Source organism: Panthera pardus, unplaced genomic scaffold (genome assembly GCF_024362965.1).
Source record: "Panthera pardus isolate Hobbes unplaced genomic scaffold, ASM2436296v1 HiC_scaffold_13, whole genome shotgun sequence".
Taxonomy (NCBI): Eukaryota; Metazoa; Chordata; class Mammalia; order Carnivora; family Felidae; genus Panthera; species Panthera pardus.
Window position 1 is genome coordinate 17,363,735 of NW_026526688.1, and position 16,491 is coordinate 17,380,225.

A 16,491-nucleotide genomic window follows, 5' to 3' on the forward strand; every position below is an offset into this window, starting at 1 on the left:
ATTTAAATTGGGACTCCTTTTGTCCTTCCTGCAAATGCTATATTCTTCAGGCTCCCATCATTTTAATAAAATTTATGTTATCAAATTGAGTAAACTTAGTAAATAATATGAACACAAATAAAAACGTAATTTAGAATTAAGATTATATTGGGGCACTTGGGTGGCTCCGTCGGTTAATCGCCGGACTTCAGCTCAGGTCATGATCTCGCAGCTTGTGGGTTCAAACCCCACATCGGGCTCTGTGCTGTGACAGTTCAGAGCCGGGAGCCTGCTTCAGATTCTGCGTCTCCCTCTCTCTCTGCCCTCCCCTGCTTGCGCTCTGTCTCTCTCTCAAAAATAAATAAACATTAAAAAAAAAAAGAAGATTACATAAGGATAACGAAGGCGGGTTTTCTCCTATTTTTATTTTTTTGGTCACCTGATATTTTTGTTAAACGCTTTTTATTAAGCTCTTTTTCATAATATTCGGGAAAATACCACACAAAACCTGCTGCTCCTAAGGGCTGGAATTCAGGGTCGAGGTACCACAAAGAGTCATCATGTCCTTTCGTTACGATGACAACATACAGTCACCTGAGCATCGTGCGGTTTGAGGACTGTCTTCCCTCTGTGCGTTCCCAGGTTGCCACAGGAACCTTTTCCAGCATCTCGCGTTCTCGGATGTGGACGTTGCCCGAGTCGTTACCCCGGATGCTTTTGTATGCCAAACCATTTGCACCTACCATTCTAACTGCCTCTTCTTTACGTTCCACACAAAGGCATGGCATCTGGAACCGCAAAGGTAAGAATGTGCGACGTTTGCTACCGTCCGGTCATCGCCGTCTTTTTCTAGTTTGAGTGGTTGAAAACTTCTGGGAATTTCGCGCAGAGCGCTCGAAGCCGCAGCAAGCCCTTTTCTGCCAGGTGCAGGTTAGTTAGGAACTTCATTGACTTTTCCACCTATGTTCTTTTCTTTCTTTTTCTTTTTTTTTTTTAATGTTTGTTTATTTTTGAGAGAGACGGAGAGAGAGAGAGCGTGTGCAAGTGGGGGAGGGGCAGAGAGGAGATTGGGAGATAGAGAATCCCAAGCAGGCTCCCCAGAGCCCGATGTGGGGCTCAAATTCACGAACAGTAGAGCATGACGTGAGCTGAAACCAACTCAAAACCAAAAGTCAGACACTTGGGGGCGCCTGGGTCACTCAGTTGGTTAAGTGTCCAGCTTCGGCTCAGGTTATGATCTCGCGGTTCAGGGGTTCGAGTCCCATGTCGGGCTGTTGACAATTAAGGCCTTTGTGTTCCCTCATTTTAAAAATCATAGAAAAAGCGCACCTGGGTGGCTCAGTCGGTTAAGCATCCGACTTCAGCTCAGGTGATGATCTCACATTCCGTGAGTTCCAGCCCCGCGTCGGGCTCTGGGCTGATGGCTCAGAGCCTGGAGCTTGCTTTGAGTTCTGTGTCTCCCTCTCTCTCTGTCCCTCCCCCGTTCATGCTCTGTCTCTCTCTGTCTCAAAAATAAATAAAAACATTAAAAAAATTACTAAATACATTGAAATATAATCATGTTGCCTACTTTTTTCCATTATTCAATTCAAATTTTATGAGACTCAGGCTTCATGGTTCTACACTGAGGATATTAACAAAAGCACAAAAATCTTGGACTTAAAAAAGTCCTATGGGGCGCCTGGGTGGCTCATTCGGTTAAGGATCTGACTTTGCCTCAGGTCATGGTCTCACGGCTCATGGGTTCGAGCCCTGAGTCCGGCTCTGTGCTGACAGTTCAGAACCTGGACCCCGCTTTGGATTCTGTGTCTCCCTCTCTCTCTGCCCCTCCCCCACTTGATCTCGCTCTCTCCCTCACTCTCTCTCTCAAAAATAAATAAAACATAAAGTTGTTGTTTTGTTTTTTTTTAAACAGAAGAGTTTCTCAGAAGAATAAATTTTGCAGAGGTGCTTTTCAAAACGCGAAGTGCTTTGTTTGGTGTTTGCCTCTGACGCAATTTTGTTTCTCTGTCTTTTGCTTTTTGTTTTTGTTAATAGAAATGTTTGCTTTCTTAAGACTTCCAAAAGCGGGACACCAAGCTCCCCTACTCCTCAGGAAAACACCATATCTGGATACAGCCTGTTAACCTGCAAGCAAACTTTGCCTGGTAATGTGATTCAATAATGATAGTGATCTTTTAACAAGTAATAGCAACGAAACAATCCTCAGTGTACCAACGACTTGTGTAAATGTGGCTTAACTGCTGCTTTCATTTAATGTCTTTTTATGTCTCTAATTCACACAGAGCCCTGTCATTCCAAAATTTACTCAGGAGTTGCTTTTGAAGGGGAAGAGTTGAATGTCACCTTTGTTGAAGGAGTGAATGTTTGCCAAGAGACTTGTACTAAGACGATCCGCTGTCAGTTTTTTACTTATTCTTTACTCCCAGAAGACTGTAGAAGAAAGAAGTTAGTGAACATTCATTTTTCACAGACAGTCGGCAAGCCAGTTTCATGAATGATCCTCCTCTGTGAAGGTTTAATCTTTATACCGATCCTTTTATCTAGGTGTAAGTGTTCCTTACGATTATCTTTGGATGGGTCCCCAACTAGGATTACGTACGGGACGCGAGCGAGCTCTGGTTATTCTTTGAGGCTGTGTAAAAGTGGGGACGGTTCTGGTGAGTAAGCCTCACTTTTTCATGGAACTGTAAAGGCTTGTCTGTGTTATTTTGATAGCTTGCTTCGTCTTAAGCAATAGAACTGTGTACTTTGTTTCCCTTGGCTCAGAGAACTCTGATTCACCTCTAATTCCAACCATTAACTTTAACACTCTCTTTTCAGTCTGCTCAACAAAAACAGACACACGCATTGTTGGAGGAACCAACTCTTCCTGGGGAGAGTGGCCTTGGCAAGTTAGCCTGCAAGTGAAGCTGACAGCCCGGAGCCACCTGTGTGGCGGGTCAATCATTGGACACCAGTGGGTCCTAACTGCCGCCCATTGCTTTGATGGGTAAGTTTTGGGTGCGTCCTATCCAGGGTCTTATCTTGCCTTTTTGTTTCGAAAACTCTAAGTTCAGGGTCTAGATCATCATGTCCGTTTATCGATCGAAGTTTATTCTTCTTGAATAAAAGACATTTTCAGCGAGGGCTTGTATCCAAAATGGTGAACAACGAGGTAGGGCCTGTCTGAGCACTGAAAGATCTGAGCCATCGGCACGCAGTGTGGCCTCTTTGCAGGAATGCCTGACATTCCTGGGGGGTGTCACTCCTGCTTTAAAACAAAACGGAAAATGCCCTGTCTGCTGCTACCTCCATCTACCGCTCCCTAAATGTATTCTTCAAAGACTTTGTTTTCAGGCCTGTAGAGAGTTTACTTTCCGCTCTCTGATTCACAAATACACTAAATAACATTAATAGTGAAAACAAAAATGCGATAGTTTGTAACCTCTCTATTTCAGAGAATAAAATCTGATGCAACATTTCTACTTTATTGGGCAAATTGTACATGTGGCAGGGTTTTAAAGTTTTAAAACACTTAGACTTTGCAGTTAGAACAGGGCAGCTCTCACAATTACCAGAAGTACGGATGACCCTGGGCGATTTGTAAATCTCTCTTAGCTTTATTTTCCCATCTGTGAAATATGAATAATAATAGTATCTAATTCACAAGGTTGTTAGATGAAGTGACATACTTAAAATGCTAAGTACTATACTTGGAACATAAACATTTTTTTAAAAATAAGCTATAATTAAATAAGAAATGTAAAAATGGACAAAGCATACGAATAAGCAAGAAATACTAACAGCTCTAAAATAAAAGATAGTTGATCTCTCTCAAAAAGTGTTTTGTTTTCGTAAAATTCTCCCTCTTCCCCTGTCTAAAGGGTGGGGCCCGGGTTGCATGTATCAGGATTGAGGATACAGTTGCTGAAATAAGGGTCAGTGGCAGGGATGGGCAGAGCAAGGCTCCTTCATGGTTGCCAATTAGCAGCATGGGCCCCCAGTTAGCGGAGCATGGGCGTTGCTAAGGGGAAAGCTACTGACCTGAAAGGAAAGACCCCGAGAAGGGAAATGGTAGGTCCCCTTTTTACTAAATGCATGCAATTGGGGGTTAGGAATTTTCGTCTTTTTTTTTTCCAACTTTGTTGAGATATAATTGATACATAACCTTGTATAAATGTAAGGTGTACAATGTAATGATTTCACATATGCGTGTATTGCAAAAGGATTAGCATATTAAGGTTAGGTAACACATCCATCCATCCATCACCACACAGAAATACTTGTGTGTGTGTGTGTGTGTGTGTGTGTGTGTGTGTGTGGTGAGAACTTTTATGATTCACACTCTCAGCAGGTTTCAAATATTTCAAGTATTGTTGACTCTAGTCACCATGCTGTACATTAGGTCCCTAGACTTCATTCGTGTTATAACTGGAAGATTGTACCCTTTGGCCACTTTCACTCAGGCCTTGTAACATGTAACATTTGTCTTTCTCGGACTTCTTTCATTTAACATAATACCCTCAAGTCTCATCCATGTTGTTACAAATTGCAAGATTTCCTTCTTTTTTATGGCTGAATAATATTCCGTCATGTATCTATATATAAGTATATGTATACATACAGACACAAACACATGCCTAAATATATATATGCACTTACATGCATATGTATAATACATTTATGTATATGTATGTGTATACGGAGACATAATACATATATTATGCCACATTTTCTTTATGCATTCACCCACTGAGGGACACTTAGGTTGTTTCCATGTTTTGGCTACTGTAAATAATGCTGTTATGAAGGGAGTGCAGATATCTCTCAAAGTAGTATTTTCATTTTCTTTGAATATATAACCAGAAGCAGAATTGTTGGATCTTAAGGTAGTTCTAGTTTTTCATCTTTGAGGAACCCCCATACTGTCTTCCACAGTGACTGTAGCACTTTACATTAAGAACTTTCATTCTTGGGACACCTGGGTAGCTCAGCTGGTTAAGTGTCCAACTTCCTCTCAGGTCATGATTTCGTGGTTCGTGAGTTCAAGCCCCGCATGGGGCTCTGTGCTGACAGCTTGGAGCCTGGAGCCTGCTTTGAATTCTGTGTCTCCCTCTTTCTCTGGGTGCTAGCCCCTCACGTTCTGTCTCTCTCTCTCAAAAATAAATAAACATTAAAAACAATAAAAATAAAGAAACTTCCTTCTTGAAGACTCAGTGTTGTTAAGTTTATAAGAGATAATAGCCACGGAAACACTGATTTAATTGAAAGAAAACCACTTTGCCCCAATCTGCATGGTTTCCTCTAGAGTTTTATGCAAATATATCTTGTATCTCTCACTTAATGGTGATAAGAATGTCCCAATCTTTACACAAGATAAGACTTAGCTTTTGATCACAGTTTTAGACTTCCTTTGTATATACTCATATTTTATTTATTATTATTTTCTTAGGTTTATTTTATGTTTGAGAGAGAGAGAGCGCAAGTGGGAGAGGGCAGAGAGAGAGGGAGACACAGAATCTGAAGCAGGCTGTAGGCTCTGGGCTGTCAGCACAGAGCCCATCGCGGGGCTTGAACTCACGGACCGCGAGATCATGACCTGAGCCAACGTCAGTGCTCAACCAACTGAGCCACCCAGGCGCCCCTGTAGATACTTATATTTTAAAGAGTTAATTTAAATGTTCATACTTCTCAAAATCTATTTTAATTTACTATTTTATATTTTATATTTCTTTTTATGTTTTATTATATTTTTGTGGGGTTTTTCTTTGGCCCTGCCCCCAAGGTGTGCTTTGTTTTCATTAATCTTACAAATAATTTTCTCTGACAGCCCAGGGCAAGCTGGAGGATTGGCTGTAGGAGCGGGGGTCCCCTGAGAGCCCCACAGGCTGGTTGCCTCAGCTCCGGGTGTGGGTTCACGACGCAGCTTGTCGCTCATGTTCCCCTGGCAGGAGGCTCTCCTCCAAGTCAGGACTGAGGTGTCTCCAAGATGACAGGGGTGGGGAATCCTCCAGGTTCTTAGGAAATTTCACTCCGCCTCTCCTGCTCCGTGGTCTCGGGTGAGCAGGTGTTCTCCTGCGTCCCTCTGTTCTCCAGCTTGGCCTTGGGGAAGCCCGCCGGCTTGTCTGCCGTTTTCTTAAGCCGCCTTGGAGGTCCACTCTGAGCCCCATGCCTGGGGCTCCCACTCGCCTTACTGCAGCCAGAGACCTAGACAGATAATTATTTTTCAAGTGCATTTATTTTGAGAGACAGAGAGAGGGAAAGAGAGAGGGCACAAGCAGGGGAGGGGCAGAGAGAGGGAGACACAGAATCTGAAACAGGCTCCAGGCTCTGAGCAGTCAGCACAGAGACCGACGCGGGGCTTGAACTCACGAACCGTGAGATCATGACCTGAGCCGAAGTCAGACACTTAACCGACTGAGCCACCCAGGCGCCCCTAGATAGATACATTTTAAGTAACACTGAAGCCTCCCTAATTTGCCCAACGGCGGGGGCGGCCGGGGTAGGGGGGCTTGTGTAACACGGGTCCGACCTCTTGAGGATTCTGGATTTCATGGAAGCAACTGCTTTCAGGTTTGGTGAACTGAGCAGGATTTTCCCACAATCACCTGTGAGTCTCTCCCAACCAGTTTCTCTCAGAACTGGGACAGCAACATTCTTCTATCTTGACTTACAGTAAGCATGGAATAACTACAGAAATGTCCATTCTCAGTGTTTTTAACTAAAATCTTCAGGGTTTCCGTACCGCTGCTGGTGGGGATGACAAATTGCCGGGAAGCGAAATTAGGTGAGTAAAGATAACCCGTAGGTAGTATTTTCTTCCCAGTTTTTTTTTTTTGAAAGGTGAAGCGACAGGAAAAAGGACCAGTATCAAAGGCCAGTCTTTCTGGGGTCAAATAAGTATTTCCTTTTTCCTCCCAGGCTTCCCCTGCAGGACGTTTGGCGTGTTTATAGTGGCATTTTTAATCTGTCCGAGATAACAACAGAAACACCTTTCTCACGAATAAAGGAGATGATTATTCACCCAAATTACAAAATGTCAGACAGTGGTGATGATCTTGCCTTGATAAGACTTGAGCCTCCTTTGAATTACACAGGTACGCGGCGTATTCGATCGAGGAGAAGCTAGACATCTGAGTTCAGCGGTTTCAATTTTCACACCCGTTTGAATGAGAGGGCAGAATGTGGACAGATTGTCTTTATTTCCTGGTGGGTGGGGCTGGAGGAAAGGTGAGAACTGCCAAGGAAGGGAACATCTGTGATCTGGATAAATAGCTTCTACTTAAGGGTCAAGAAATATCAATTGGCTTCTTCAGGGAGGAATACAACCACTGACACGTTATTGAAATAATGCAACATCGGAAATGGCCATTTGGGAAGCCTGGCTCGCTTTGACAAAAGTAGCGGGATTACCACTGCCTGGGGCATATTAGGAATACAGGAAGGCAGACGGGGCCAGATCCTAATTCCCAGGTTGAATGTGCGCAGAAGGAGGTTCTGGGAAGCCAGTAGTGTGACGGTTGGAGGTGTGGCCTTTGGAGGAATAGTGTCCACGGTTGGTGAATGCCCACTGCGCCCAGTAACGATCCCGCGACCTCGGGCAAGTTGCTCTCACCTCTTTGCACCTCAAATCTGCTCATCTGTAAAATGAGCGTGATAATGACCCATTGGTTTGTCATAAAAATTGTCAGTTGATACCTTAAGGCGCTTAAAATCGTGCCTGGAGATTCTCCATTATCACTCTACAAAGTATCACACACAGGATAAAACGCGAGAACTTCTAATGCTTCTGGCAGAAACTTGTGTTCTGAGGTTTAAGATTGAATCCAGAAAATGTGACACCAAACACGTCATGGGAAAATGACTCGGGAGATGAGAAAGTTTCTTGAATCGTTGCCCTTAGCAACTGAGCAGAAAGCAAAAGGGTCATTTTCCTTGGTGCTGCCCTATGGAAAGAGCATCCAGGAAAAGGAAGGTGTGTATTTTTAAAGTCAATATCCATACCTTTATTTAACCAAACTCTAATTTAAAAATTACCTTTCAGAATTCCAAAAACCAATATGCCTGCCTTCCAAACATGATACAAACACAATGTATACTAATTGTTGGGTAACTGGATGGGGCTTCACAAAAGAAAAAGGTACGGCAAGACATTTTAAATGTTGTTCTTACGAGAAGTCTTCTCTCGCCTCAAATATTTACTCAGTGATTTTTTGAAAATTTTGTTTAATGTTTTTATTTATTTTTGAAGGAGAGAGAGAGAGACAGAGCATGAGCAGGGGAGGGGCAGAGAGAGAGGGAGACACAGAATCCAAAGCAGGCTCCAGGCTCTGAGCTGTCAGCAGAGAGCCCTGTGTGGGGCTCGAATCCATGAACCATTAGTTCATGACCTGAGCCGAAGTCGGATGCTTAACCGACTGAGCCACCCAGGCGCCCCACTCGGTGATTTTTGAGCTGTATTTTTGTTTGGGTCTGGGGAAATGTATCAGGCAACCTTTTAAGCATCTTACTTTATAATAAAGATCACTTGTGGGACTTCATAAAAGGACTGGTCCCATACAGGGCTAACAAGACCGCTCAAGCCCATCCTGTCCTCATTATTAATAGTGTTCCCATCTCTCTGTGCCTTGATGTTAAGGACCTGGAGCACAGGCAGGCAAACCATCTCTCTTTCTGACAGGCGGTCAATCTTGTTGGTTTTTTTTTTGTTTGTTTTGTTTTTTTTAAAATACATCCTTCTTGCAATCTGATGTAGCCCATGAACCACTTTTAAATACTTAAAACACACAGAAACACGAAGGACAGCAGTGAAATTGCAAATGAGCTCTCAAAATACTTCTCAAAGGATGTGCTATAGTAATGCATGAGTTTCTTTGTTAATATATGAAATAGCAAGTTGTTCAGGTAACTGCCGTAATTTAGAAATTGTAATGAGCACAAGTGATATTTACTATTATCTGCCACAATGGTAATGTGCAAATATCGCGACCATGACATGCAAATATCTGGGCTCTCTATTGATGGCAAGGTCGTAGATTCTGCTAACAGTCCCTTGCTTGGGGCTTGCCTTCATAATTGAAAGGAGTTAGACTGCAGTTGGATATCGGTGAAAGTAAAGATGTATTTTCCAATGCAAGTTAATAGAACAAGTGACTCCTTTCGGTGCAGCCCCGTTTAAGAGCCCCTGTTCATGGGTTGTTGGTGTATTTCAACTGGCCTTGAATTTTCCAGGAAACAGACTATTCTCCCTTTCCAAAACTATGTTCCTGATAGACACTATAGGGAGTAATATTTGCAGCATTCTTTACCTATTTAAGCTTGTCATGCTCTTTCCTTCTTTCCTGACTTACTCCTTTACTCGATGAATTCAAATTTTTCCAATTTTTGATAAGTGCCTTAAGACAGGAAGAAATTGTAAAAGTAACCTTAACTAAACAAGGAAGGCTCCCACTGTACGCTCAAGGGGAACCTGGAGAGTGGTGGAAATTTAATTATTTTTCAATAAATTGTTCTTCGTGGAAAATACTTGGACTTACTCAAAGAGCAAAATACTCCTCTGCTGTCAGAGGTCTGGTGGTCCCCTCCCCCCGAAACGATATATTTTAGAATGATCATGTTGAATATATAAAACAAAAACCGAGAGGTAAGAACTTCCAGCTTTTGGGTTAGAGGAGATAAGAGGGAATTTCTGAGAGACATCGACTGAGTTGAGATGACAGAGGATACGGAAGGGTTGTCCTAATATTACATGTCAGAGGCCAAAACATGGCGTGCGCTCGCTCTCTCTCTCTCTCTCTCTGTTTCTCAATTTTCCTTCTCTGTTACTCGCTGTTTGTGTGATTAATGCTACTTTCTCACCCTACTGTTTTTAATCTAAATAAATGACCTGAACGAAAAGCTCATTATTCTGATTTGCTTTAAGACGTTAGTATGTTTCCTATTTATCTTATTTCTTCCTTCTGAAGTTACATATTGGTGACCTTCTAGGCAAAATCCAAAATACCCTACAAAAGGCAAATATTCCTTTGGTATCAAGTGAAGAATGCCAGAAAAAATACAGAGATTATGAAGTAACCAAACAGATGATCTGTGCTGGCTATAAAGAAGGAGGCAAAGATGCCTGTAAGGTAATACATTTGATTGTGCAAAGAACACACAGTAACTTGCTTGAGAAAGTTAGCTCCAAAATACATTTTTCACAGTATGTTTCATTATATTTTTCTTAAAAAATTCTGAGCCACATAATCTGGCAATTTCATAAATAACCTTTAATGAACGTATATCATTTTTATTATATTTATTTATATTTATATTTATATTTATATATATTTATATTTTTATTTATATATATTTATATTTTTTATTATATAAATATATAATAATATATATAATATATAATATATATAATATAAATATAATATATAATATATATAATATAAATATAATATATAATATATAATATAAATATTATATAAAAATAATTTATAATATTTAATAATGTTTAATAATTTATATTTATAATATTTATTTTATATTATTATAAATATATGTATATTATATTATATATATTATATTATATATTATATATAAATATATTATATTTATATTTATATTTATATATATTATATATAATATTATATATTATATATATAAATATATAATATAAATATTATAAATTAATTTATAATATTTAATAATTTAATAATTTAATTATATAATTATATAAAATAATATATATGATATATAATATATATAATATAAATATAATATATAATATATATAATATAAATATTATATAAATATAATATAGTGTGTATATATATATATACACATACTATGTTTAAGGAGCACAATTGTACATATAACAACTGTACTAACATATAGAGCATTAAATGTATTTGACATTGAGATTATGATGTCAACATTTCCTTGTCGGAAAAAACGGAAAATGCTCCCATACGCTACTGATTTAAATTATTTTCATCCCATCAGCAGCCAATGAGGAACATACGACAAAAGTATAAGAAACCGTATGTGTGGGGTGCGCGCAGTGTGACTAGAGAATTTTAAAGGCACGTCTGTCATACTTTTCTGTGATTTTATTTTTCCACCCACTGTGCCACAGGGCGATTCAGGCGGTCCCTTAGTTTGTAAACACAATGGAATATGGCATTTGGTCGGTATCACCAGTTGGGGTGAAGGCTGTGGCCGCAGAGAACAACCGGGTGTCTACACCAAAGTCGCTGAGTATGTGGACTGGATTTTAGAGAAAACACAGGTCGGTGATGGGCTCACCAGTCTCTGATGAAGTCACCGGCGTGACGAAGCTTTCTGGAGGTGGGAGAGAGCCCAGTTTGTAGCCTACGCTTTTACATCCTAGGTTCACTTCAAGTCCTGAGCCGTGGGGTCCTCATGTGCAAAATCATGGAGACTGGTATCTACCTCGTGTCCTTGTCCTGAGGGTAAAAAGGGACAATGTATACGCAGCTGCTGAGGACAATGTCTTGCACCAGTAGGCGTTCGGCATTCAGTCATAACGCGAGTACCGGGAGATAACAAATGAACATTTCCGTGATTATTTGTTGTGCCATAAAATGGCAAAAGAATGTGATTTTCAAGTGCTTTCTTCTGGGGCACCTGGGTGGCTCAGTCGGTTGAGCGTCCGACTTCGGCTCAGGTCATGATCTCACAGCTCGTGGGTTCGAGCCCCGCGTCGGGCTCTGTGCTGACGGCTCAGAGCCTGGAGCCCGCTTCGGATTCTGGGTCTCCCTCTCTCTCTGCCCCTAACCCACTCGCATTCTGTCTCTGTCTCTCTCAAAAATAAATAAACGTTAAAATAAATAAATAAATGCAGTGTTTTCTTCTGACTGTGAAACAGAAGGGAAGGGACTCCAGATTCTAGCACAGTGCTTGTGCTGGCATCACTCTTGTCTTACTGCCTCCTCTGGATCACAGTATATCTTAGAGACAGAAATTTCTACTCTCTTCCCCATCTGCATGGTCATTGAAACCTACCACTGGTCGCCTCGCTTGGGGTGAAGTTCCAGCAAGCTTGCATTTTGTTCTGCCAAGTGGAAGGGAAGGAACCTGTATAAGACTCACTTTTCTAAGAAAGACTTTTCTGAACCTGGGAGAATAACAGTGCGTCTCTTCTTTTTCTTTTTCTTTTTTTTAATGTTTATTTACTTATTTTGAGAGAGACCTGGAGAGAGTGAGCAGGGGAGGGGCAGAGAGCGAGAGAATCGCAAGCAGACTCGGCACATCAGCGTGGAGCCTGACGCGGGGCTCGAACTCGCGAACCATGAGATCACGAATAGTGCACCTTTTCATCTGGGCCTCCTACCTTGTTACCTGGCACTGGCACACGGCCCCGGGCTGGGTGTGCAGGAGAGGCTCGCAGGCCTGCAGCTCCTATAACAAGCATATCACACAGCCTTCCAGCAGGGCAAGGAATCTGCTGTTCGGGGCTGGGTGGGGGGGTGTCCGTGGCTATGGGGCTCTGCGGTGGTAATTCAAGACGCATGAGGTGTGCAGCGTTTCGTAAATTCAGTCTCGTAAATTCACGGTAGCAGGGAGTCACCCTGGGAAAAATGTGACCTAAGTCCGTATGAGACCCAAATTCCAGCCGTGCCGGCGATGACCACAGCCGGCACCAGGTAGCTGGGATCCAAGTCAGTTACACTGACTTCACGCTTACAGAGAGCTGCCCATTTACAAGCTATTGTGCAAAACAAGTAGAAAGACGGAAAAGTGACGTTTCTAAAAATATTTTTTCCCTCCCCACCGAAAGACACGTAAAGTAGTAGAAAGGGCTAAAGGCGAAGGGCTGGAGGAAAACCATGAGGTGCGCCTTCCTCACAACCGCCTCCGATAGGGAAGTGTTTACTCCGGAAGTAAATGTTCTAGACGTTGTCGAGGCTGGCTGGGTTCCACGAAACAATTAAAAATAAAGACAGCTTCAACGTTTACTTTGGCGTGCAATAAACACAGTGGTCCTCGCTCTGTGTGGGTGTCATTTTATCTTTAAAAGGAAAAATAAGTGGCTCGCTACCAGAATCTTTCATCTCTGGCTTTTAGGATTAATTCTAACAGGTGTTTGAATAGGACTTTGGAATGCTTGCTGGGCAACCGCTGGTCAGGGAATGACCTCATTTCGGCAAAACCGGGAAGAGGGTTTTGAAATGTGGACTGCCCTGGGGTGTGATGATTGTGTTAAAAGTTGCTGATCAGAGCCAGAGGTGCTGGAATGGTCCCCGTTACTCTAGCATTTGCACGCGTGGAACACACAGCACAGGCACACGCCTCATCCGAGGTCAGCCCACGCCTCCGGCATCTGTCTCGTTCTCCCCAAGGTGTGCAAAACCTCTAACTTAAGTTTGCAACTTTTAGTTATTGTTGACTACTATTTCCTCACCAAATTATGAACGAATTTGAAGGAGGCTGTCTTTCATTCATATAGCATATAAATGGGCTTTCAGTAAATGTCTAATGAATAAATGCATCTTTATTCTAAAGAGGAGGCAACGGAGGCTTGAGGAGGTGAACAGATGAACTCAAGGCCACTGGCGAGGACAGGGCCAGACTGCACGTGGCATTCATAGATCCCAGATTGGGTCTCCAGCCCCTATCATGGTGCCTCATAAAGGGTCACGGGAGCAATTATAACCACCATTCATTATTTTCATTATCCTCTAAAGCAGTGTCTCACCTGGAGACAACCCCTGCTCAGGGGACATGTGGCAACGTTTAGAGACATTTTTGGTTGTCACACCTGGGCAAGGGGGTGCTACAAACATCCAGTGGATAGAAGCCAGGGCACAGGACAGCCCCTCGCAACAAAGAATTATCTGGCCCAGATATCGATAATGGCAGGGTCGAGAAACTCCCATCGAAGGTCAGCATTGATACGTTATAATGAAAAGGGGATATTTCAGGGACAGCAAGAATGGGGCTGTTGGACGTGGGAAACTATGCCCTCTTTCAAAGCAAATCTTGATGAGAGAGGAGCTCCGAGAGAAAGCTGACTGTGGCCGTGACTGAGAAGAGGGGTCTCCACTGCAGTGCGCCTGTGTGGTTTTCTTTGTCCCAGACAGGGGATTGTAGGTCATCAATGCTGCTAAGTTCTGACTTGCACTTGGGTCTCTGCAGACTAAGTTCTGGATTCTTCCTAAGATTTTGTCTAGTAATTCCCCATTTCCATTGGCCTTCAAAAGCATTTTATTTGACTGGGTTATGGGGGGGGTACCTTTGCCTTTAAGACAAAAGTAGTTGACATTAAAATTCTAGACTGCAACGGCATTAGTTGAAAGAAGTCTTTAGAATACTTTCTGTTAGTTTGAAAGGAAGGTCTATTTAATCTCAAAGAATTTCTATGCAAGTAAGACCCTTATTCCACTTTTACCTGGATGGACAAAAATAGTTTGGAATTTTTATATCATTTCAAAAGCTTTAGAGATTTCACTCACTAGCTAAACCCAACTTGGGATGCTGTTATTTGGTTTCCCAATGAAGTATTGCTCTCATTAGAGTCTTTCTGTTTCTCTGAATAGGGTTGGAAGGTTATCATTATGGTCTTTTCATTGAAGCTTTAGGATAGAGATGGGGTTTCATGGAGTAAACAATACAGGGATGTAAGGACCTTATATAACTCCACATATCGGTTTTCCATGAAAACCTGCCTTGGCATAAAATTGCCTTTCTGTGTTGGAGCTTCAGAGAAAGCAGTGTGTCATAAATATGCACTTTTTGTGTAACTGGAATGTAATTCATTTTAAGTGGGAAACTCAAGAAAGCAGCTAAGGACTCGTTCTGCCAAGACAGGTCACCCAATCTTGGCAACAGATGAAATAAAAATGGCTGAAGAACCGCCTTCCTGATAGAATGCCACAGTAGTCCTTAGCACTCTGCGTAAACACCTCTTCTGAGTCCAAATCCCCCTTAATTTTCTGCCCCACGGGACACAACGCTGTCTTCTCTCTTCTTTTCAAAAAGTGTCCAATTAGTTTATACGGAGCTAAACTTCAAAGCTACATTACTTCACTAATTATTCTCTCACTGTCTCCTTCAGTAAGTTCTCTTTTTCCATAGTTCCATTTCCATAAGAATTTGGAAAACGGTGTCCAGCGTTCCTAATCCTGGGTCACCTCTCCTCACAGGCACTTGGCCACTGGGGATTAGGTCTTCCACACTTTCAGAAACGGTTCAGATAATGGCAACCTACGTGTAACAGACATGAAATGAGAGGGTCTCTGTCTCCAAATATTAAAAGGCTCAAAGGAAGCTGGTGGCGTTTTCTAAGCTCAGAAGATCCCACTCCTATCACCGCATTGTCACTGAACGAAGTCTAGTATCCCCTCTGATACCAATAACTTCAGAAGGATCTCGAATGGAGGCAAACCTGTCTCCAGGTTTATTTCTCCTTTCATCTTCACAATGTTCCTTTTTCATTTCTTGTTAATGTTTATTTAGTTTTGAAGGAGAAAGAGAGCACAAGGGATGGAGAGGCAGAGAGAGGGAGACACAGAATCCAAAGCAGGCTCAGGCTCTGAGCTGTCAGCACAGAGACTGACATGGGGCTCACACTCACGAGCTGTGAAATCACGACCTGAGGGGCGCCTGGGTGGCTCAGTCGGTTGAGCGTCCGACTTCAGCTCAGGTCATGATCTCGCGGTCCGTGAGTTCGAGCCCCGCGTCGGGCTCTGTGCTGACAGCTCAGAGCCTGGAGCCTGTTTCGGATTCTGTGTCTCCCTCTCTCTCTGACCCTCCCCCCGTTCATGCTGTCTCTCCCTGTCTCAAAAATAAATAAACGTTAAAAAAAAAAAAATTAAAAAAAAAAAATCACGACCTGAGCCAAAGTTGGACACCCAACCGACTGAGCCACCCAGGTACCCCAAGAATGTTTTTTTTTTAAATTTATGACTGCATTTGTAAACCTAAAATCGTACTTTGCTTTCCTATGAAGAATTAGAAGTCTTCTCTGAACCATAAAATTATCTCTCTAAAATTGATGTATTTTTTTGGTTTTAGTTTTGCAAGGGAACTAAAATTTATGTAAATCGGACTTTTAAAACAGATGATTTGGGGGGGGCTGGGTGGCTCGGTAGGTTAAGCATCTCCCTTCACCTCAGGTCATGAGCTCACGGATTGTGAGTTCGAGCCCCGCGTCAGGCTCTGGGCTGACAGCTCAGAGCCTGGAGCCTGCGTCAGATTCCGTGTCTCCCTCTCTCTCTCTGTTCCTCCCCTGCTCATGCTCTGTCTCTCTCTCTCTCTCAAAAATAAATAAAGATTAAGACATTAAAAAAAAAAAGGCAAAGAGAATTGACGGGTTAATTTTTGATTGCTTGCAAAAGCTAGACACGTGACTTCCTAGCTCCCCTTTTGTCTCCGATTGCGGACTCTAAGGAAAGACAGGAAGCTCCATGTTTCTCCGTTTTTTTAAAAAAAAAATTAAGTTAGACTTTCAGTGTTTGCAAGATGAATAAAAAAGGGGTTGGCGTCTTGGAACTGACCATATCAACATAACCCCGGAGG

General features: G+C 42.2%; 1 protein-coding gene across 5 annotated transcripts in view; it reads left to right on the forward strand.

Annotated features, from left to right (window-relative positions):
- Positions 1–11,572, forward strand: part of KLKB1 (kallikrein B1) — a 32,547-nt gene extending 20,975 nt beyond the window's left edge. For 4 of the 5 annotated variants that reach the window (XM_019422197.2, XM_019422193.2, XM_019422191.2 and 1 more), the window contains 9 exons: positions 622–781; positions 2,017–2,126; positions 2,265–2,427; positions 2,527–2,639; positions 2,803–2,971; positions 6,883–7,058; positions 8,006–8,101; positions 9,949–10,088; positions 11,087–11,572. In XM_019422197.2, coding sequence (XP_019277742.1) covers positions 622–781; positions 2,017–2,126; positions 2,265–2,427; positions 2,527–2,639; positions 2,803–2,971; positions 6,883–7,058; positions 8,006–8,101; positions 9,949–10,088; positions 11,087–11,266 — 1,307 coding nt within the window. In that variant the 3' untranslated portion in view covers positions 11,267–11,572. The remainder of the gene's footprint in view (positions 1–621; positions 782–2,016; positions 2,127–2,264; positions 2,428–2,526; positions 2,640–2,802; positions 2,972–6,882; positions 7,059–8,005; positions 8,102–9,948; positions 10,089–11,086) is intronic. The other variant, XM_019422192.2, reaches the window with a different exon arrangement.
- The last annotated feature ends 4,919 nt before the right edge of the window (positions 11,573–16,491 follow it).